This window comes from Miniopterus schreibersii, assembly GCF_964146895.1.
Source record: "Miniopterus schreibersii genome assembly, chromosome: 4".
In the NCBI taxonomy this organism is placed as follows: domain Eukaryota; kingdom Metazoa; phylum Chordata; class Mammalia; order Chiroptera; family Miniopteridae; genus Miniopterus; species Miniopterus schreibersii.
In genome coordinates this window covers 16426942-16450795 of record NC_138105.1, presented here as the reverse complement: position 1 = coordinate 16450795, position 23854 = coordinate 16426942, and the positions used below count along the sequence as shown (strand labels likewise).

The following is a 23854-nucleotide window of genomic DNA, read 5'->3' as shown; positions in this document are numbered from 1 at the left end:
CAGTTGGGAGATAGCTCAGAGCAGTGAAAATGTATCATTATAAATCCTGAATGTATGGATGTTTTCCCCAGCATCATTCAGATGTCCCAAATATTCTCAGGGCTATTGCACTTAAATGCCTGTTGCCTTTGGGAATAATTCTAGCACAGGGGACTCTCCCCATTTGACTAGCGTTCTGCAAGCTGTATTGCATTAATTAGTGGCTTGGAGACTCAGGAGGAACCCAAGGAGAAGCCAAAGCTTCCAGTGCCAGCAGCACTGTTTGTTTAGTTCTAGTGCCAAAGAAAAGGTTGCGTTCTGACGCAGGCCCACAACAAAGGTTGAGGAGGTCGAATTCTGGGCAGGAAATCCTCCAACTCTTAACCGGAACTCTGCCCCTTCCAGCCCGGGATCTGGGAGCCAGCCAGCATCTCATCAGTCCTGGGTACTCTCAGGAACAGGCCAGTCTTTTCCTTGAAGGAAATCCTTCCCTAGCTAAAGTGCCAGGTGGAATTAACATGCATTTCTGGGTCATCCTTAATGGTTAACAATTAAAAAATAAGGGGAGCCTTGGGAAACAGTTGACTTTAGGTTTCTGCATGTGCCAAGGGATTTGAATCCATAATGGTAGCTGTATCTTCCATCTCATGGCCCCTTTCTCTTTTCCAGCAAGGTCTTTGCAGGAGTTTGCCACTGTTCTCAGGAATCTTGAAGATGAACGGATACGGATGGTGAGTATAGCTGGGCTGCTCTCGGTCCCAGACAGTATGGTCACACCTGGGGAATAAAGGATTTGCTATCAGAAGAACTGGGTTTGAGTCCAGGCTCTGCCACTTGAGTGCTTTGAGCTCTTGAGCAAGACTTATCTTCCCATCTTTGTAGAATTTGAAGCCTTTTGTAAAAAAATAGGATATATCTACTTGGATAACTTGAGAATGACCTCATTGCCCTCCTAAGGATTCACTGTAATGTGTATACATAAGGTATATGACTTCTAGGGATAACTTTACAATTATTTAACTCTTTGGGGCCTTAGATTTTTCTGTTGGCAGAATGGGAATGAAGGTGCCCCACTCTGCAATCCCCCTACCCCACTTTATTAAACTTATCCAAGAGCTCTTGGAGGGCAGGGTCACTCCTTCACTTTTAATTCCAAGCACCTAACACAGTGCTTGCCATGTGGTAGGCACTCAGTAAGCGGGTACTTGGTAAGTGAAGTGATGGTAGTTCTAAGAAGGTCTTCAAAGAGAGACACTGTGAAGTTCACGAACCTAAGGCTGATCTTCAGGTTCTTAAAAGATCTCTTTTGCATTAGAATTTATTCTGATGTGGTTCAGCATTAGCAGATGAGGGATTCTAAACCCACAAGTTCTTTGGCATCTCCCCCCATATTCCTAACATACCAGGCCTGAGCCTGATTTGAAACCCCCTGCTGACAGCATGAGGATGTGTCCCAAGAAAGGCTTCTCTCTAGGAAGTAGTGCTCCAGAAGCCTGAGGAAGAGTCCATTAATGAACATTTTTCTTCTCTTTCCATACTAACAACTGATGGTTTGAGACTAAATTTCCTGTCTTGGTCAGCTTGGGCTGCCAAAATACCATAGACTGAGTGGCTTAAACAACAGACATATATTTCTCACAGTTCTGGAGAATGGGGATTCCAAGATCAAAGGGGTAACTGATGTGGTTCCAGGTGAGGGCCCTCTTCCTGGCTTGCAGATGGCCACCTTCTTACTGTATCCTCACGTGGCAGAGAAAGGGCGGGGAAGCTCTCACGTCTCTTCTTACAAGGGCACTAATCCCATCAGGACACTACCCTCATGACCCAGTTACCTTCAAAGAGGCTCCATATTCAAATACTATCACATTATGGGTATTAAAAGATAAAGCATGTTAAAATTTTAAGAATTTATTTGAGCAAAAATCAATTCAAGCTAGGTAGCACCAGCCTGAAAACAGGAGCACTCTTGTGACAGGAGCTAGGAGAAAGATTTCCATACAGAAGGTGCAGAAGCAAAGCAAGGACATTATTTAATTGGCTGTCTCTTAAGTGGTTGCCTTACTTGGGAAGGCCTGGTTGTGACTGCTTCTTCTTAGGCTTTGATTTCTTAACCTTGCAGCACTCACAGGCTTAGGTTTGGGGATGCTGATGTAGGCTGCCAAGGCATTAGAGCCTCTCATCTCATGGCCTCCTTGTTTCATTAATTTGCCAGGGTTAGAGCTTCAATACATGAATCTGGGGCGGAAAGAGGGATGCAATTTAGTTCATAGCATCTACCAAGACACTACGTAGCCAGACATTTTCTATTTTAACCATCATGATGACTGTGTGAGGTGGTGCCTGTATCATCCTCATTGTCCAGATGAAGGTATTAAGATTTACAGAAGTTATGTAACATGCCCAAGATCACACAGTTCATAAGTAGCATGGTCTAGATTCAAACCCAAGTGTGTGTTATACCAAAGAATGTGGGAGTTTCTTGAAAACTCCAAACAGAGCAGAAGCCTCTCGCCTCCTGCCCTGCAGCGAGACACACTATTTCCCTTGATTGCTCATTGTTGGGTGCTTGAACCAGAATCAGAGGGTGGCGGTGGTGGCGGTGGTGGTGGCGGTGGCGGTGGTGGTGGCGGTGGTGGCAGTGGCACAGGGTTGCCGGTGGGTGGAGGCAGGGAAAGCTTGTGTTTGTGCACTTGCTAGTGCCTGAGAAAGGGAAGTGATTCTTTGGAGTCTGATTCTTGGCCGAGTCAGTATTTGGTGGTGGGCGGTGTGGTGAGCAAATCACGGTAATACCCCGAAGATTGCTGTGGCCTGCAGGAAGGGAACAATGACTGGATTATACTTCTCAGCTTGCCTCTGCAATTTTATTATTAATGTCAGTGAACCGAGTTTCTGCTGCCTGCATCTGAGTCCCTGGCCATCGCAAGCCCCTTCGCTACCTCCTTGCCCTGTGACAGCTTCCTCACCAATTCAGCTTAGCTTAGCAGAACTGTACCTTCTTTGGAAAGCCTTCCTGATGCCCTGGGATGTTTGACCATCCTTTGTGTTTTCTTATCCACTTCATGCCTCTGATTCTGCACTCAGCACATTGTGTCCTGATAATCACTGCACATGTCCCATAGTAAACATGAGTTCTTGAAGGGCAGAGAATGGGCTACCGTGTCCCCCAGTATTAGCAAGTGCTTGGACCTGAGTGGAGATTACACAGTCATGGCATCATAGACCCAGACAGACCTTATTTCTCACCTCTGCAGTCCCTCATTTGACAGGTGAGAAAGTTGAGGTCTTAGGAAGGCTGATAGCAAGCAGTGGAAGGACGGGGGCAAGGACTTGGGCATCCTGAGTCCCAAGAGCAGTTACTGCTTTTATATGTTTAGCATCTACTTAGGGCTGGATTCTCAGTCATGGATGCCCTTTGGAACAACTTGACTTTAAAACATACTGATAATGCCTGGGACGAAGTGTAGAGTTTCTGATTTAATTGGTCTGGAGTGTCGCCTGCACATAGAGATTTTTAACAGCTTCCCAGGTGAGCCTAACATGCAGCTAACGCTGAGATCCACTGACTTAGGAGCTCAGACACCATTGTGAGCTTTAGGGACTTTTACTTGATTTGTGGAAGTGACTTAAACAAGTGAGCCAATTAAGTCTCATCAGATAACAATAAAAATCAAACAAGTTAAACAATATTGCAACACTCTAGTGTTGCTCTTTATTAAAATAAATGCTCTCAAAGTTGAGAAAAAGGGCTCGGCCAGGCGTGGCTCAGCAGTTGAGCATTGACTTATGATCCAGGAGGTGGAGGTTCAATTCCTGGTCAGGGCACATGCCCGGGTTGCAGGCTCAATCCCCAGTAGGGGCTGTGCAGGAGGCAGCGAATCAATGACTCTTATCATTGATGTTTCTACCTCTCTCTCTCCTCTCATTTCCTCTCTCTGAAATCAATAAAGATATATTTTTTTTAAAAATTGAGAAAAAGGCAAATGGCAGTGAATTTGGAGACCTGCCACCTTCTGTCACCTTCTGTTCTTCACTTTGTCCAGTTAGTTCTTTCTGTGTCCATCTATGGCTTCTGATATTTACTCTGTTGGTTTCATTGCAGTGGATATGCATGTGATTTAGAAAAATAATGCTTTGTTGTAATGAGATTCCTGAAATAATTAGTTGAGCAGCGAATAAGCAGTGAATGACTTAAGAGGAAAGATTGTAAAATATTGTACAGTACTGCTTTAGAAAAGACCATGGAATCTTAGAGCTGGAACAATCCAGCCCAATTGTTTTGTAGACAAGGAAATTGGAGCCCAGAGAGGTTAAATGTTTTGCCCATGGTCACGTAGTTGGCAGCCAATCAAGAAATCATTCATTCATTCATTTAGTCATTGAAAAATATTTGAGTGCTCCTTTGTTTCAGCACTCTTCTGTGTTTTGTGGATGTGGTGGACAAGTGAGCATTTACGAGATGGTGCGTGTGCGTGTGTGTGTGTGCATGTGCATGCGTGCATGGTGGTGAACAGAAAACTTTAGCTGGCTTACATCCTCTGAAGAGGTGGGAAATTTCTCTGGATGTTATTGGTGGTCATAGAAGGCCTCCATACAGAGGTGGCCTTTAAACTGAAACTTGCATAAGTAATGAGTCTTCCTCATGAGGATTTGGGGACAGATCATCTGAGTTAACAGTGAAATGCAAAGGCCTAGAAGGGGGACAGGTTTGGTGCATTTGAGGTGGCTTCCAGTGATGGTGTAGTTGGAGTGCAGGACCTGAGGGGGTGAGGCTGTGAGATGAAATTAAGAGGCAGCCAGTAGTCAGTAGACACAAGCGTCCTGATCATAGTTCAGAGAGAGAGAGAGAGAGAGAGAGAAACATAGAGATGAGAGAAGCACACTGATTGGTTGCCTCCTGCACGTGCCCCAGCTGGGGATCAAATCTGCAACCCAGGTATGTGCCCTTCACCAGGAATTGAACCAGGACCTCCTGGTGCATGGATCGACGCTCAACTGCTGAGCCACACCAGCCAGACCCTAATTTTTATTTTTAAAGATTCAATTTTAATCATGCACAGGAAGAATACCATGTTTTGAACTGATGACTAGGTTTTGATTCGACATGCTGTCAGTTTAAATATTGTGAACAGTTACCACATGCACAGTATTGCTTACTCAAATTTTATTTGGAGACATGGGGAGGCATTTTGTGCCAGAGCCACTCTAATTCTTTACTGATACTGCTCTTGTGTCTCCCTGACCCTGCTCCCCTCTGTTTGTTCTCACCAGATTGAGAATGCCAGTGACGTGCTCATCACGCCCTTGGAGAAGTTTCGGAAGGAGCAGATCGGGGCTGCCAAGGTGAGAATTTTGCAGTAGATTTTAGGGCAGGAAGGCTGGAAAACACACGTTCTTTGGGAAATCTTCAGAAAATCTTGGGCAGATAAGCCCGGAGCCTTGCTCATCTGTTCTTCACAAGTGTCTGAGGATGGCCTGAGTGGTCATCCCCAGAGCATCCATTCTAGTATTTTGTTTTCTAATCATTTTGTGCTAGTTGTTAAATCATCCTAAGTTAGAAACCATTACTCCTTTATGTTGGTAGCTAGATACCTGTGTGCTTGGACAACATGGGATTGTCTTTATTGTGAGGTCCAGGACTCCTCACCAAGGACACAGGTTACGAGTTGGGCCCTGTGAGTGTGGCACTCTGTTCTTAGCTCAGTTTTGCTGTGTATGCAAATAAACCCTCTCTTGATAGATCTTTAAATTTTTCAAGCGAAATGGAAAAGTCAGAGTTTTATATGAAATTGCCTTGTTTTAAAAAATATGTTGGCAAATAATTAAAAATATATATTACAGATCGTGCAGGTCAAAAAGTGGGATTGCTTCAGCCCAGAGGTCACTGTTTGTTATCACTGACTTGGAGGAACTGTAGCCTGAACTTGGCCGATTCTAATGCATTCGCTGAAAGACAGCAACTGGAGTCTTGTTCATTTTTAAGAGGCAGATTCTCCCGGGGTCCCCTGCTCTGTGAGAAATCACTAAGAAGCCCTAGCCAGCTTGACCTTCAGTAGAGTGTTCGAGACCACCTGCAGGGAAGATGTTTTCATTGGAATCAATGAAAGCAAAAGGATTTTTCAGATTTTCTTCTTGCTTTTCCAGAACTCAGTTCTTCAGCCACAGTCCCTTGCGCCACCTGCAGGGGTATTGGACAGCATCACACTCTTACCTGTTTTATGAATTTTACTCAGCTGTGAAATGGCCTTGAAAGGTGCCTGTAGGTGGGGAAAAAACAGCTGAAATGTAAGAAGTGGGGTCTTCCACCTCTCTACCCTCTTCGACCCCCTCCAAGTGCATCTGCTTTCTGAAAATGAACATATCAGGGCCTGAGAGAGATGATGTTCACTTCAGCCAGGGTTACTCATTTTTGAAGGAGGGACCACAGCAAAGATTTTTCTTCCAATTCTACAGCACTTTTCTACCAATTTTACAGTTTACATTTATGAAGAAATTGGAGATTATTGGTTTTGTATCAGGAATGTGTAATTTAAAGGAATGTCTGTTTCCATCAGGATTTTATCCAAGACTTTGAGCAAACCCAGCGAAGGGTGAGAAAATGTCCTGCGCGTCCCTCTGCAGCTCTCGCTGACGCAGGCCCAGTGAGCAGCTCTTCTTTAGCGGCCCTGGGGCCTGTGCCTCCCACCCCTGAAAACACGTGGCAGAGGCTCTGAAGAGCTTTTCGGCAGAGGCAGAGCAGACCTGTTTACTGAGTCATCTTTCTAATAGTCACTTCTCCCTCTGAGTACAGACGCCTCTCACTCTGGCCTCTTCCCTCAGCACTGGTTTGAACGTTATCACAGTTAGCACGGGGGAGAAGTGAAAGTCTGAGTGAGGCTCCCTTTGGATTAATACATTGATCATAATGACAGGAGCAGGTACTTTTCCAGGTTGGGTGGGCGGGGGTGGGGGCTATAGATGGTGAGAAATATGAGAATTAAATTTAAGAAAAATGGTTGTTCACCAAAATGTGTTTCCTCTCATAAATATTCTGTTCTCCCATTCCTGTTGAAGTATAATGTGATGACATTGGAGGTGATTGCTCCTCCCTCCTTTGTCATTTCATTTTTTCAGTATACCTGTGTCGTCCCGTCCCCCCCCAGTGCATTTACATTATAGTATTATGTGCATTTCAGAGACAACAAAGAAACAACAGAGACAACTAGGCAATGTAGAGAACAGATTCAAGGATAGTTAAGAGCCAACAAGGGCTGTTCAGCAGCTAAGTTCAAGTTTCTGAACTCTGCCCGTGGGCTGTTAAAAGTATTCTTCCTCCTGTCCCCTCTGGTGCTGCTTCTGTTTTTGTAACAAGCTGTTGCTACTTGCAAGAAGCTGAAGTTAGAGCTGGGGTGTGAAGGCTTCCAGGGAGGTGGACTCCTGGGCATCTTGTGCTAGTGTGGCTTCTCAGAGGTAGGGTCCCACCCTGTAGCTCAGTGTAACCGTGGCCCTACGTTTAGAGTTCTGAGTTTGGCCCTACGTTTTCCTGCCACCCTAGCTGGGCTGTACAGTGAAAGTAAGACTGGACACTGGCGAGCAATGATTAAGCGTGGGCACTAGAGCTAGACTGCTTGAGTCCAAATCTCATCCTGCCGCTTGCGTGTAAACTTGGGGAGGTTACCGAGCCTCGCCATGCCTGTTCCCTGAGCTATAAAATAAAGTGGGGATCACGATAGTACTTACCTCATAGAGGTAAGGAAGAAATGAGTGAACTCATTTAAGGTGCTTAGAACAGTGTCTGTCCTATAGTCGTTGATGTTAGTTATTATATTCTATACTCACAGTCTATTCGTTAAAAAAATAAGCGCGAGCCTGCTGCGTGCCTGGCCCCGTGCCACACGCTGGCGTATGGTGGAGAAGACGCCCAGATGGGGTTGCTTGGCTCGCGGTGGGCCTGGGAGGAGGGCGCACGGAGATGTAGGTGAACATGCAGCCTCCAGTGTGATGGCGCGGTGAAGGGCTGCCTTCCTAGACATGGGCTGTGGCAAGCAGGCAGTGTTCCCGGTAAGAGGGAGGTAGGTGTAGATGATTGCCATTGCCACCATCTTTGTCATCATCGCTGAGGTTTACTAAGCTCTTGTAGTGCTCCTGGCACTCGGCTAAGCATTGTACATGGTTTACCTCATTTAGCCCTGACAGTCCCACAAGGAGGCAGGTGTCCTTAGTTTGTTAGACAGTCTTTGAGCTGAAAGAGGAACCTGAGCAGTTGTCTCCTGTAGTCACCCTCAGTCTGTGGCTGAGGGAACCAAGTCCTGGGGAGGGGCAGTGGTTTGCTTAGTCATTCTGTACAGAGTTGGGAATGCAGGAGCCTGCTCTGCCCTTTCTCCCCGTAGCCACCCAGGTGGATGCCCTCGAAGGCGAACACCGTCTTGTCCCTGAGAACCGAGTGACACCACCTGCCATCATAAGAACGTTTTCTTAAATCTTAGTAGCTCTTCCCTCAGAAGTCTTATTGCCGTGGCTCAGGACAGATCGTCTTCCCTTTCTCTTTCGCTTTGGCTGTTCTCTTGAACGTGGAATGTGGAGGCTCGAGCTGCCAGAAACTCACGGAATTCCAGTGACTCATGTTCCCCGACCTTCCCTCGCCTCTGGTTAGCTAGACTGTCCTGGCTTGGGGTTCTCCTTTCTGGGGTTGCTGACAGGGCTGGTGGAGTGGCTAAGGGAGCGTTAACTGGGACTTGGAGCCACAGCTCAAAGTCACTGGTTCCTATAAAGGGGAAGAGCTGCCTGAGTCAGGTGTCTTGCCGGTACCTCTCAGATTGGAAGGAGTAATGCCTCCTTGGGCTTGTCTTCATTGGCTTCTGCATGTTTCATTTTTCTTGCATGTAAGTGGTCTTTTAAGCAAAAATCAGATGTGTAGAAGTGGATACACGTGCATCTAAAATTGGGTAGATGATGATTCTGCCACTTTGTGAGGCCTAGAATTTTGCTCTTTGTCAGATTAATGTGTCTGATGTTGCAGGAGCTTGTTGGGGCTTCAGGAGATGGCTTCTTGGTGATTTTGGTGCCACTTTGGCTCAGAGTGTTCTGTCTGGAGCACTTACTGCTCTTTTGCTCTAGAAGCCTCCATTTACCCCTTGCTGGATCAGCAGGTCTCAGCTCACATCTCCCCTCCCCAGCGGGGCCTCTTCCGAGCACCCTACCTGTGGCATCTGCGACTCGCACCCTGTTTATTTCCTTCACAGCGCGGCGGCAGTCTATAATTATGCTGTTTACCGGCTTAGTGGGACGAACTCACCACGAGGATAGGGACTGCTGCTGTCTTGTATTCCACTGCCTAAAACAGCCTAACACAGAGTGGTTGAGCGTTATATCTTTGGTAAATGAATAGAGATGTCTCTGAGTTTCCTCATCTGGCTGCAAACATTTTTCTTCTCTTATAGGCCTTGGAGTTGCAAAAAAATCCTCTGTGGGCTCCACATAAGTCAAAAGCAGGAATGATGCACTCAGTAAATTGGATCCTCGTTAGCAGGCCAGTGCCAACCTGCTCCCAGCCCCCTTTCCCACCATCTCCATGGGGAAATAGGAAGGAAGAGATGCCTGTGACAGTGTGTCTCAAGTGTGGTTGAGACGTGGGCTTTGGAGGCAGCTTGTCCTGGGCTCGAATCCCAGCTCTGTCACTTTCTGCAACATTTTACAAGTTAACCTCCCCGGGTCTAAGTTTTTTTTGTCTGTAAATGGGAGATAAAAATAGAACCTCACTGACTCAGTGATGTAGTGGGACAGCAGAGATTATTATGTGTATTATGATATTTACATTATTTTTCACTTTGAAAATAATTAATATAGGACAATAAAAATTTCCTAAATGGAGGGGGGAAAAAATCATGCATTATCCCATTGCTTAACTCAAGTATTTTCATTTAGATATCTTCCCATCTAATCTTTGTCTATAGGTATATACAGTCTAGACAGGATGCACAAGATTGTATCGTGCTATTATTATTTTTCATTATATGGTGAGCAGTTTTCCATATGACTGCCTAGCCTTCCCAGTTATATATGTTGGATGTGCTATACTTGGATTATCCCAAATCTTAACCTTGGGCAGCGATGTTACTGCCACTGCCGCCCCCCCCCCCCCCCGAATGATTAATGATGCGGTGGTGATCACATTTGCGAAGACAGTGTCTTCTTTGTCTTGAATTATGCCTCAGCTTACAGACCCGCGTGCGGTATTATTGCATCAAGGGATATTTGGGTCTCAACATTAAGAAGTACCTTTTGAACACTTAAAGCTGGATCTCCGTTAGTCTAGACCTGTCCCATTTAAACTATAAGTTGATCTTCCTACTTAGAGGTTATCTTCATAGGTAATTTCCCTCCTTCGTTTGGCTTTGAACATCCTTGTGAGTTAGAAACTAGAAATTTCTGTTTCACAATCAAAGGTCTTAGAAGGTGGAGTCCTGGCTTTGCCACTATGAAGTATCGGTGTTTACCTTGTCTCTGGCATTGTGGTGGTGCCTCTGTGACAGACCCTCAAAGCTGTGGGGCTGCTGACGGGTGGTTGCTTGATTTAATGGGCGTTATTTGAGGAGTAGGCACTGGGTTGTCTGCTGCTGTTGTGTTGGAGGGAATGATGACACTCTGAAGATGAGCGGAAAGGTCTTGACCCAGGTTGCTTTAATTCCTGCAACGTTTTACCCTTTTTGTCTTCTCCTCACTTCTCTTTTTACCAGGAAGCCAAAAAGAAGTATGACAAGGAGACAGAGAAGTATTGTGGCATCTTAGAAAAACACTTGAATTTGTCTTCCAAAAAGAAAGAATCTCAGCTTCAGGAGGTAAGAAATTGTACTAGTATCTTGAATAAAGTGTTCAATTTTATACGGTGCTGTGGATGTGTACTAGTTACTCTTAAACAGAAAATTCTAGGTTTGGAAGAGACCTTGGAAACCAGGAGCTTGATCCGATGCCCAGTGCCTGGATGGCCTTTGTATCTTCCCACCCACACCACACCCTTGGTGGCTGTCCAGCCTGCCAGTGACAGAGGACCATGCTGCCAGTCACGATCACCCGTCTCCCTGTTGGGCAGCCCTAATTACGAGAATGGGCTTCTTCCTTTCAAACTGAGATCTGTTTTCCTGTTTCTCTCCCCCTTGACCTTGATTCTGTACTCGTATTTCCTCACCTTTTGACTCCCTGCCTTATATCAGTGATTTGAAATGCTAGCATCTGAAACGCTTTGGTCATCCTTCGTTAATGTTAATTTAAAAAATCTATCTCGACCAGTACTTGATGTTGACGTTAGTCTTTTTTTTTTTTTTTTAAAGCAGTACTTTATTGTCACTTGTATGGTTTGTGGTTTGGTAACCTTGTTTAAAAAAAAGTCAGTTCTCTCACCTTCCCATGGTCTTTTTGGATTTGCATGGGGTGGGTCTTTCTTAGAGTAGTTCACTTGGGAAGAAAAGTCAGCTTTGCAGCCCTGGAGCAGTGACTAGTTTTCTTTTGTTCAGGGAGGTTTATGTGGCAAGGAAGTTTATGTTTCTGCGAGACAGGACAGTGTCCTAGTGAAACTCCAAATTTGGCTGTACAAGTGTCATTTTATTTAACTCTTAACAATTTGCTGACCTTTCTCGGGTATATGCTAAAAAGAGCTATGGTTTTCAAGCTAGCCCTCATTCTTAAATCTCTGTTTTTTTCCTTTACTGAATATCATGCCAGTACTTTTGTGAAGTGAAGGTTCATATGAAGAGGGCAGGGTCAGAAGTCGAAAGATGAAGACAGCTCAGGGGCTGGTGGAGTCTGACCCCTGCCCAACCGGGATTCATTAGACATCCTCGGTTAGGAATGTGTGGTTCTCAGGACTCTTTGCTTGGGTATTTAAACCAATTGTTTGATTGATGAAGAGCACTCAGCAACATCTCTAGCCACTGGTATTTATAGTGGACTTTGCAGACCAGATCTGACCAGCCAGTCAACAGCAATTGAGTACATGGTGTGAACTGTGGAAGCACATGAATGAGGAGGTGATTCTTAAAGTAGCATAGCTACTCCAGTAAATCTTGCCAGGTGTGCTAGAGAAAGCTAAAGAAATGCTTATTTTTACTGCACAGTATATAAAGGCTATTCACAACTCTACAGGGGGATATGGCCAGGATATCTCAGGATATGGGATTATACAGGATAAGTTTATAGTTCCATTTAGGTTCTGTCCTGGTGCCCTCACTTTTTAGTTGTCATTCCTCTAGCATCATATGGCACTTACGGTTTGGAAACTATTTTTAAGGAAGTCTTTGGCTGCGGATTACAATGGCCTGATCTGGCCAGCCCTACAGTTTCTAAGCAGTGAGATGAGGTATTCAGGAGCTGAGCAAGTGTGTATTGTTCTAGCACCTGCTGATAATGGGAGGCCCACAGGACAGGCATCCTACAGGCGTGGCAGTCCCCAGAGTGAGGGCATTCTCCTCCCAGTCTGTTCTCTCCATGCCTGGATATTGCCGACTTGGTCTGGGGTGAGTCCACCATGATCTTTTAGGGCCATACCAATATTATCTCCCCCCTGAGTAGCAAAATTGAGGGACCAGAACACTGACTGGCAAACAGATACCTTATTTCAAGGCCTGCTCTGCCATGTATTCACTGTGTGACCTGGGAAAAGTACTCATCTCTCTGAGCTTGTAGTCCCTCTGTAAAATACTCATAAAATACCTGTCCTGCCTACTCCATGTATGAGAAGGCAAATTATAGCTGTTACACAAATGTAGAGAATTATCCCTATGAGTGACCTGTTCTTCCTCTATTCCCAAGTTGGATGGTACTCTTCTTGACTGCCTCGGTCTGCTTGGGCTGCTGTCACGGAGTACCACAGACCGGGTGGCTTTTAAACAACATATATTTATTTCTCTCAGTTCGAGAATTTGGGATTTCAAGATTAAGATGCTAGCAGATTTGGTGTCTGGTGAGGCCTGCGTCCTGGTTCATAGACAGATGTCTTCTTTCTGTGTCCTTACATGACCAGAGGGCTAAGGGAGTTCTCCGGGTCTCTTTTATAATCCCATTTATGAGGACCTTACCCTCATGACTTGATCACCCCCCCAAAGGCCCCACCTCCAGATGCCATCGCATTGGGAATAGGTTTCAACCTATGAATTGATGGGGAGCAGCACCAACATTCAGTCTGTAGCTCAGACTTTGCCAGTATATATCTTAGTGGGTATTTTTTCATTATGTTCTTTTGTTACAGTCCTTTGTGTTCTTGTCTTTTACCCATTCATACTTTCTAAGTACTTTGAGGGCCAGGAGTAGGCTAAAGGTCTTTCTTGTGAGTCCTGGCCTGTTCTCAAGCATTACTATTTGGCTGTACTTGAACTTAATTAAACAAAATAATCTAATAATAATAGTGACAATACTTGTACTAACAACAATAATAGCAGCAAATGTTGAATGCATATTTATGTATCAGGTACTGTGTTGAGCATTTTACATGGAATCATCTCAACTCCTCACAGCCACCCTCTGAGGTGCCCCTTTTATTTTACATTTAAAGAAACTTAGGCTCTGAGATGTTTAATAGTCTGCCCGTAGCTGCTCAGCAAGGATTTGAACCCTGGCCCCCGACTCTGGAGCCCTTTCCCTTGACCCAGTATGCTCTTCTGCCTCCCTCTCCCTTGGGAGGCAGGGATGGCGCTCTGCTGCCTGCCTGCCTGCCATTGTTATTCAGTGTGTGTCAAGCAACTAGAACTGGCCAGAAGATGATCATCTGGTTGAGTCTCCTGAAATTACCTTTGAAGGACCTGAGTTTCTTGCAGAGGTCAAGTGATTGGCTCAAGGTCTCCCAGCTATTTAGTGATGCTTTTCTTCACATTTATTTAAAAAATCAATTTTAAGGATCATTATTAAACACCTAGTACACATGTAATGAAATCTACTTCCTTTGACTATCCAGAATTGTTCCCCCATTGCAGGGCTCTGAACTCAATACTTATAAATCCTAGCCCATGCCTAGATTCCTGGCCAGTGAAATTATAGGGCAGAGATATGGAATGACACTGCCATCTAGTGGATGACTTCTTAAAAATCAGTATATTCTTCAGTGGCTCAGAAGCTTGCTTCAGAGACAATATTTATTCGTTCAACAAATATTCATTGCACACGTCTGTGAAAAAGTCTGTTCAGGCATTGAGTGTATGGTGGGGGGTGAAATGAATGATCTGCCTTCATGGAACTTACAGTTTAGGAGAATGTCTCTTTTCCAAGAAGCACAGAATGGTTGGTGGGTGTCAGACAAACTGGTAGATTTAGTTTCCCAAGTAACAGGCAGGGAAACTGTCTAGCGTGGCCTGCCGGGTGGTTGGAATCCTGGCTTATGATTCCATTGCAGGGGGAGCTAAGGATGCGGTGAATTCTGTGGCTCAGATGAGAGGGGACATTGGCGGAAGACACATACCATCCCATTTGGGATTTCTTCTTCCCTTCCCTTTGGAATTGCATTCAGTCACATGTTTGTTCTGAGTGCTGGGTCCGGATGGCCACGTAGAGATCAATCCATTCATTCCTCGGGTATCTGTTGATGGCTTACTATGTGTCAGGCACCCCATCAGGGAACTGGAAAGGAAAAGCAGAAAATTGAGATGAGGTGTTTGCTCTTATGACTTTATATTCCAGTAGTCATTACACAAGAGAAGAGAGGAATAAATGAGAATGTTACACAGTGTAAGGAAATAAAGCGGGAGAGAAGATGGAGACTGCCTGAGCCCACCTATGTAAAGTAACATGGTTCACTAAGGCCGCTCTGAAGAGGTAACATTTGAACGGAGACCAGAAGCATGAGAAGGAGCGAGCTGAGTGACAAGCTGGGGAAGTGCTCCATAATTGTGGGCGTGTCATACAATCTGAACGACTGGGCCATGAAATAGAGTAAAGTAGGCTGGACAGAATGAGAAATATGAAAGTGTGTTATTGCACTTAATTATATAAATGTATGCTTATTAGGTCATAATGCAAAAGGTATTTCTTACTGTGCACTGAAGTTAAAAAAATGAATATTTATCTAGGGGAAGAGGTGCAGAAGGAACCCCAAGTGCAGAGGTTGCATGGCAAGAAAGAGGTGTGGAGTGTTGGAGAACAGCAAGGAGTCCAGAGTGACTGGAGCACAGTGGGTTGGGGTGGGAGGGGGTGAGGTGGGGTGAGTGGGCAGGTCACACCCGGTGTTGCAGACTGCGGTGGAGGCCAGGCAAAGGCATTGAAGGGGCTGTGAGAACATCTGATTTAGATATTGGGAAAGGTATTCTGGCTGCTGGGTGGAGTCTGGACTGGAAGGGGAGGGAATGAAATTGGGGGGACCAGTTAGGAGAGAAGTGGAACTGCCTAGAGACGATGTGGCTGGCTTAGGGCAGGAGCAGGGATGGAAGCCCATCTACTCTGATGTCCCTGGTGATAATCACAACCCAGGTGTCCGGGACACTTCCTGGTTTTCAGATGGTTTGCATCCTTTAGCTGATTTTCTCTTTGAAACAGCTCTACTCAGAGCAAGAGCAGATACTATCATCTCCATCTTCCAGGTATGAGAAAGAGGTCCAGAGATGATAAATGACTTGAGCCGGTCTCACCAGCTCGAAACAGGTAGAACTGCAACTGCGGCCCAGGCGGCGCTCTGCCAGCTCTCTGACTGATGCTGGGCTCTGCTGTTTTCTCAGAGGACTTCCTCTGGCTCCTTCATCCTGCCTGACTCCAGGAGGCCCTTTGCCGGTCGTCAGAATGCCCCTTTTCCCAGTTACAGTTTCAGTTGGCAGGCCAAGCAGGGAGGACATCTGAGGGCTGTGGGTGGTCAGGGGAGTTAGTGTGGGGAGGGGGTGCTGCGTAGTGATTTACCGAAGATGATCAGAGGCAGATCAACCAGGAGAGAAGTCCCAGCTCTGCCCTGTGCTGGCTCCCTCAGGGTCCTCAATGTGAGCAGACTTTCCTTTCCTCCTGTAAATTAGAGGTGAAGATAACATCTTCTTTTTAGGAATTTGATGAATGTTAAACAACTAGAGTTAATGAGGTTCGAATAAGGTAACATATGTATACCTGTGGACACAGTACCTGGCACAAAGTTAAGTGCTTGGCTAACGGTTACCAGGATTCTTTTTTCTGTTTCATGCCGTTTGATTTGTTTTTATAACCCCTCTCCAGAGAATTCGCTGGCCTGCTTGCTGAATGCTCTCCGGGGGTAGTAACTTGATGTTTCTCTGAAATCTTATTTGTAGGCAGACAGCCAGGTGGACCTGGTCCGGCAGCATTTCTATGAAGTATCCCTGGAGTACGTCTTCAAGGTGCAGGAAGTCCAAGAGAGGAAGATGTTTGAGTTCGTGGAGCCTGTGAGTAGCTGTGCTGTGTTTAACGGTGTTGTATCCCCACCCCTTATTCCCACTACTCAGATGGCAGATGATCCAAGCTGTTGATGGAGAGGCTCACCAGCCCTGATGCTGTGCCGTCTGGAAAGATCAGTGCTTTCTCAGTCCGGCCACATGGTTTTTCCTGTCGTCGTTCCTGTACAACCCCAGGGGGGAGGTGGCGCAGCAGCAGTAGTTGCTTCCTCTAGCCACCCTGCATGGCCCCTCTGGTTTGCTGGTGGAATGAGTGAAAATAAGGGAGGGGAGGAGTTTTCATTTTGCCAATCAATAGTGATTACACCTTAACTTTCGTCCCCTCTCCCGCCTTCCTCCCTCAAATAATCCAGAGGTAGTAGTAACCCAGGAAACAGGAGAATGTACATGCTACCTTTCTTTCGCTTTTGCCTCCTGAGTTCAAAGCCCCTCTTCGTCCCTTTCGTGCATTAAAAGATGCTTTATAAAGCGATTTCTCGCTTTAGACGTTATAGCCAACCAGCATGGAGAGTCTGCTGGGTGCACCGGGATGGGACTTGGACTTGGGCGCTGTCCCGGTGGCCATGAAAGGTCGTAGTGGGGGAGCAAGTCTGGCGGTGGTTTAGGCCACCCCATCCTGGTTGCGGTTTCATGCAGGCATGGTGCTGCCCCACCCCACTGTGGCACTGTTCAGAAGAGTTCACAGAAACACCAGAAGATCATGCAGGTCTCAATTCAGAACTGTTGCAGACCTTGCATTTTTCAGTCAAAATGCAGCTTCTCATTTAGACTTGCCTGGGATCTCTATACAAATAAGATTATTATTTTTTAAATTCCCACCCAAGGATATGTTTTTATTGATTTTAGACTGAGAGGAAGGGAGGGAGAGAGAGAGAAACATCGATGTGAGAGAAACATTAATTGGTTGGTTGCCTTCTGAATGCACCCCGACTGGGATCAAACCTGCAACCTAGGTATGTGCCCTAACTAGGAATTGAACCTGCAACCTTTTGGTATACTGGGCAGTGTTCCAACCAACCAGGCCACCATCCAGGGTTCAAATAAGATTCTTCTCGCCCGGCCGGGCGTGACTCAGCGGTTGAGCATCGACCTAGGATCCAGGCGATCGGGGTTCGATTCCCGGTCAGGACACATGTCCAGGTTTCGGGCTGCAGCCGATCAATGACTCTCTCATCATTGATGTTTGTATCTCTCTCTTTCTCTCCTTTCCTCTCTCTGAAATCAATAAAGATATATTTAAAAAAAAGATTCTTCTCTACCTAGAGTTAAGAAAGAGTGATTCTCTTGAACAAGTAAGACTAAAACTATAAGAAATTGAAAGAAAATGACTACTCTTTTTAGTAGAGAGTGTCTTGTGCCCCATGTCTAGTTAACAAACTTTTGGGATACTTTTAAAGCATGTAGACCTGCTAATAGTTTTATCAAGACTCCAGATAGTTTTGGAATTTGATAGTTATGTCTTTTACTATACTGGGACTATGATATTGGAATTCCACTCACAGCCACCTTATCTGGCAAATTTTTAAAAGTCTGTCATTACTTCAGTCTTCTTATCTGAATATTGGAAACTTTAGAGCCAACTTCCTATCTAGCTGTGGTCTCCGCCACAGTAGGGCGTGGGAGGTGGGAGAAGCCATTTGTCAGAAAGCAAGCTCGTCGGTTTCCCTGCTAGGGGCACAGGGGTGTCAAAGCCAGGCTTTCAGTCAGAGGTTTACTGAAGACTGTTTTCTGTGGTCAGGGCAGAAATTAAAGTGCTGTCGCAGAATTAGCCTTTGGCATTTTTACTTGCTGTTACTAGAGTTTCCAGTGGAAGAAAACACAGTGCGATTTGCACCATCCTTACGTTATACAGAACATGTTGACTGATATTACTCTATAGTTGCCTAATTTGGATGGTTGCATTTTAACTGGCCCATCCTACATTTTTAGCTGAGGTTTTTTTGGTCCACTTTGATCTCTCAGTAGGTATGCCTAGTGAATCAAATATTGCATCTTTTAGCTCTTGCTGGGTGACAAATCATCACGAAAACCTCATACAACAAGAGGCATTTATTTTTTATAGCCCTGTGGGGTTCACCCAATCTGGGCTGGGCTCAGCTGGGTGAGCCTGCCAATTTAGGTGGGCTTCCTTCCTCTTCTTTCTTCCTCCTTTTACTGTTTGTTTTTCCTCCAAGAAATCTGCAAGGGTTTATCCTTCTATTTCCCAGCATTCTCTTGTAGTGTACCAGTGTATTGAGTTTTCTGAGAGGTGGTATAGCATCATTGTTTAGGGCTCTAGAGCCAGACTGCCTAGATTTAGCTCCCAGCTCAGCCATTTTCTAGCTGTTTGTTCTTGGGGGAAGTTATTTATTCTGCTGAGCCTCAGTTCCCTCATCTGCAAAATTCGTAAGTAATACCACCTACCATATAAAGATGTTATGGGGATTAACTGAGTTTGTCCATGTAAGATGCTTAGGACGGAGCTAACCTAATTAGCACCCAATTTTCTATATTTATTATATAATTACTCATTAGCATCCAGTTAGTTATTTTTTTATCTGAGGTCGATGACTCTATAACCTTTGGCTGCCCACAGTCCCCTCAAAGGAACAAATACTCAAGTCCCAATATTAACAAGGTCTACCAATTTTAATGTAAATAGTAAATCTAAAAGCATTTATTTACGGACGACCATAGGAAATGCCGAAGGCCCCTCTGCTGTGTCTGAGGAGCTCACTGCCTCACTGGGGACACAAAATGCATATAGTAGAGAGGTAGCTAAGGCAGTAGGCAGCTCGGTGCCAGGTTGGACAGGCCGGGTGGTATAGAAGTGGCAGAGGAATGTAAAGAGTAGAAAACCATTGTGGCTGGCAGGTGTTTCTCAAGTCGTAAAGTGAGGCACCTGGAAACCTAATGAAAAAAGTTTCTGGCCTCATGTTAGAATGAAGAGACTCACCCAAAGTTAAATTAAATGGGTCAGGTGAGAGGCTGGATGTAGGATTCGGATGTTTAACCTTCACTTTTCTACAGAAGGTCTTGTTTGTGAACACACCAGCTTCCGGGCAGCTGGAAGAGGAAAGCAAGGATAATTTCCCTGCAGGTTTTGGAGGGAGTGTGCCCTACTGACACCTTGATCTTAGACTTCTTGCCTCTAGAGCTATGAGGCAATAAATTTCTGTTGCTCTAAGGCACCTGGTTGTGGTACCTGGCTATAAGCAGCCCTAGCAAACCACGGTAGCTGCCAAGAAGCATTTATTCATACAACAAAAAGGACAGACAGTGGAGTGATGGAAAGCTGGGCTGGATATGCCATGTAAGAAAGGACAGGAAGGCAGGACACTGAGGAACACTCGGGAGGTGAAACACAAGAGGATGCAGCGTCTCTGTAGCTTCCAGTTAGTTATCCTTCCTTTCTTCTTCGTGGCTTCAGGAGCTGTGGAGAAGAGGGAGAAGAATTTCATAGAATGAAAATGCCACTGGCTAGATAAGTGGTTCTCAGAGTCTTAGAAATGCAAATTCTCAGGCTCCACCCCAATTTGGAGCTGGGGCCCAGTAATCTGTTTTTAGTAAGTCCTCTAGGTGATTCTGCTGCATGTTAAAGTTTGAGCCACTGGCCTACACTGTACAAAAGAACATGAAGTAACAACCGGTACTGGCTGATACTCGTGCATCTGCTGGTATCAACATCTTTACCTGAGTTACATCATCTCATCCTTATACTATCTGGGAGAGTAGGTGCTGTTTTTAATATCTGTTTTCAGGTAAAGAAATGGAAGCACATTTATTTCCTTCTCCAAGGTCACATAGTTTGAGTTGGTTGCAGTCAAGGGAGTCTTCTAGCTATTCAAGGAGTCCTCATGCTCATCGACTATGTTAATTTGTTTCTTAGAAAGTAACTTCACGTACCAGGATGTTATTGACCTTCAGAAAAAGAAATACAATTTTAGTGTTCCAAGGAAGAAAAATCAGACTTCTGGGGTCTAAACTATACGTACATATTTGTGTGTGTGTGTGCCCTGCAAGCCTTCATTTTCTTGTTGTACTAAATGTTCTGGGATGTGGATTGCAGATAATGACATACTGACTTCGTGAAGGTGAAGTGCCCTGTTCCATTTGTTCCCCGAGTTTTCATAATCGAAGGTTACCTCGTGCTACAGAGATTCTGCATCCTCTTGTGTTTCACCTCCCGAGTGTTCCTCAGTGTCGTGCCTTGCTGTCCTTTCTCACTGCTTCTGCCCCGTTGCAGGTCTTTATTCTTTCTCTTTGGTCTGTGGCGTCCTGCCCCAGGCTTCCCCCTTCTCCAGCCTGGCCTGAATCCAGTTACCACAGTGCATCTTCTAACACATCAGTCTGATTATCTCTCTCTTGCTGAGCAGCTCCTGCCCACAATCCTGTGCTATGCCCATTTCCTAGATGACCTCAGTCTACACAACCCAGTGCAGTAGTAGGTGGCATTATTAACCTCCTGTAAAAGATGAGCTGAAGGCAGTTACATGGCATATCCAGCCCAGCTTTCCATCACTCCACTGTCTGTCCTTTTTGTTGTATGAATAAATGCTTCTTGGCAGCTACCGTAGTTTGCTAGGGCTGCTTGTAGCCAGGTACCACAACCAGGTGCCTTAGAGCAACAGAAATTTATTGCCTCATAGCTCTAGAGGCAAGAAGTCTAAGATCAAGATGTCAGTAGGGCACACTCCCTCCGAAACCTGCAGGGAAATTATCCTTGCTTTCCTCTTCCCAGTTTCTGGTGGTTTGCTGGAAGTATTCGGCATTCCTCCATTGTAGGTGTGTCCGTCCTATCCCTCGTCTTTACATGGCTGTCTTCCGTCTCTGTGTCCACATTTCCCCTTTTTGTAAGGATACCAGTAATTTTATTTTATTTATTTTTATTTTTTTTTAAATATATCTTTATTGATTTCAGAGAGAGGAAAAGAGAGGGAGACAGAGAGATAGAAACATCAATGATGAGAGAGTCATTGATCGGCTGCAGCCCGCAACCCGGGCCTGTGCCCTGACCGGGAATTGAACCCTGATCGCCTGGATCCTAGGTCGATGCTCAACCGCTGAGCCACGCCTGGCTGGGCGATACCAGTCATTTTAAATTAAGGCCTAATGGCTTCATTTTAACTTTATTACCTCTGTAAAAGAGCCTATTTCTAGAATCACATCTTGAGGTATTGGGGGTTAGGACTTAAACATCTTTTGGCCGGATGGGATGGAGGTAGGGGAGTGGCTACATAATTTAACCCATAGCAGCAGCTCTGTTCTATGAGTGGAAACAACCTAAATTTATCAGATATTCCAGAATGATGCAGCCAGCACTCAATGAAAGAGTTACATTTTTGCTTATGTTTTAAAAAAGTAACTTAGATCTATGTTGTGAGCGAGGAGATAGGAATAGATATATTTTATAATCAATTCCTGAGGAAAACAGTGATGGATGAAGAAGGCAAATAGAGGTGGGAAGGCCTTTTTCTTGGTCTTTCCTTGGTTGTGCTGTGACAGTTTAGGGAGGAGCCTGGGTGGGCATGTTGACTTCTCTTATCTGACAACTAGGAGAGGCTACAGCAAGCTCTTCCTGTGTGTTTGAGTAGAAACATTTCTTTGAGGCAGACAGATCTTTCCATCTCCAGAGTCCTTCTCTGGGCCTCGCCTGGCCCCGGAGGAGTGGACTTCCATTTCCCACTGGGTCATAGGTTCAGAGGTTCATACAGTGTGTGGGAAGGGGTATGTCAGCAGGTGGGGGGTGTTCAGAAAAGATGCTACCAGGGGACAAAGAAGGGAAAGTGGGCCGAAGATAGCAATGTCTAAGGAATCATTTTCTGTAGAAAAATGGATGATCAGGCATGATTATCCTTCGGTAGGAGGAAATGAAAACCAAAATAAATATTGGTAGCGCTTGTGTGTGTGCCCGGGTGTCCTGCCTTCCTGTCTTTTCTCACTGCTGCTGCCCCATTGCAGGTCTTCATTCTTTCTCTTTGGTCTGTGGCATCCTGTCCAGGGCCTCCCCAGGCTCTTTTACAGAGGTAATCAAGTTAAAATGAAGCCATTAGGCCTTCATCTAAAGCCTTTGGAGCGCTTGTGCGTGTGCCCAGGTGCATCTGAGTGAGCTGTCTGAGATGTTTAATTACCCTAAGCAAGAGAGGCTTTGTTGACTTTAGGGGAGGGATAAATCAGAGTTAATAGGAGGAATGACCTTAGAATTAGCTGCTTATCTTCTGCTTTATTGTCCAGTAGAGGATAGTTCTGTGCCTTGGAAAAGTGAAGGGTGCAGCATTCAAGGACAGCAGGGAATGAAGAGCTAGAACAGTTTTCATTGTGAATATTGACACTAGGTTTGGCATACGAGCCCCTTCTTATATATTACTGGAGCCATCTAGGAGGAAAAGTATGGGCCTTCTCAAAAAAGTGTTCTCTATAGAGTAAGTCCAAAGGCTCGGTCATCTTTGAAGCAAAGAGTTTTCTCATTAGTCTTGAGTGACTCTCTGTGACTTACCGCCCATTCATTGATTTAGGTGAGGGATCTATCTGTGGTGCCACTAGATGTTTTTTTGTAGCCAAAGGACTCAGCAGTGCTCTCCCACCTGCCATGAGGATCTCAGGGGATAGGTGATCCAGGGACAGTGGCGGTGGGAAGTTAAGGCACCACATTGTTGTAAGCTGGATTGTCTGACTTGCCCTGTAGAGCTCTTTGATAAACTGGGTGGGCCTGTGGCTTAGCCCGAAGACTGGTCTTCCCTCGGACCTCAGGCAGCATAGCACATACCTTGACGCTTCCCGTTTTTGTCCCCAGCAAGGTGGCGGGTAGTGGGGGTGGAGTGAGTTCCCTCAACCACGTTATTAGGGCTGCCTCTCAGAAAAGGAGACTTAGGTGAAAGTAAGTGAGACCATGGTTAATAAGTAAAGGCTTAGTCATTCGGGGACTGAAAAACTAAACACAACATACAGTAAAGCAGCTGTGATGTAACGTGATAGAGGCGGTCAGGGAGGTCAGAACGCGTGCGTCAGCACAGAAGTTCAAGTCAGAGCAGGGATGGTCCCCCAATGCAGTAGAGCTGAGCCTATGAGGGAGGTGAGGCTCTGGTTCTCCCAAACCTTGTTCAAGCTTTGATTATAACCCTTTCTCAGGTTGAGATTTGGAAGTGAGACAAGATGTGTAGAACTCGGGGAGGGGCCAGGGCAGCCAAACAACAGTGAGGCCTGCGTTAGGCTCAGAGAAAAGATCGCAGGAACGTTTATTTAGCTTGGAGAGGGGAAGGCTGGCCGGGGCCCAGGGCAAGGACATTGCTAGTTTTTAAGTATATGAAGGTATGTGTTGTAAGAATTTTGGTGAACAGATGTTTTCACTCTTCACGGAAGACAAGACTAAACAATGAATGGATTTGCCTTTAGCCTGAGGCAATTTAAATGAGATTTTAGGGAAACCATCATACCTGAAAATGTGGGAACATGGGAGTATTTTAATAAAGGAGTCCATAGCGTTTGCCTTTGAATAGTGTAGGGAAAGCTGAGAAACACTTGAGCTGAAGTCTGACCTAGATGACTTTTTGGTTTGA

At 45.4% G+C, this 23854-nt stretch overlaps 1 protein-coding gene across 5 annotated transcripts in view; it reads left to right on the top strand.

Moving 5' to 3' along the window:
• Positions 1–23854, top strand: part of ARHGAP26 (Rho GTPase activating protein 26) — a 405589-nt gene that overhangs the window by 102286 nt on the left and 279449 nt on the right. For all 5 annotated transcript variants that reach the window (XM_081134784.1, XM_081134783.1, XM_081134782.1 and 2 more), the window contains exons 3-6: positions 649–710; positions 5248–5319; positions 10692–10793; positions 16200–16310. In XM_081134784.1, coding sequence (XP_080990910.1) covers positions 649–710; positions 5248–5319; positions 10692–10793; positions 16200–16310 — 347 coding nt within the window. The remainder of the gene's footprint in view (positions 1–648; positions 711–5247; positions 5320–10691; positions 10794–16199; positions 16311–23854) is intronic.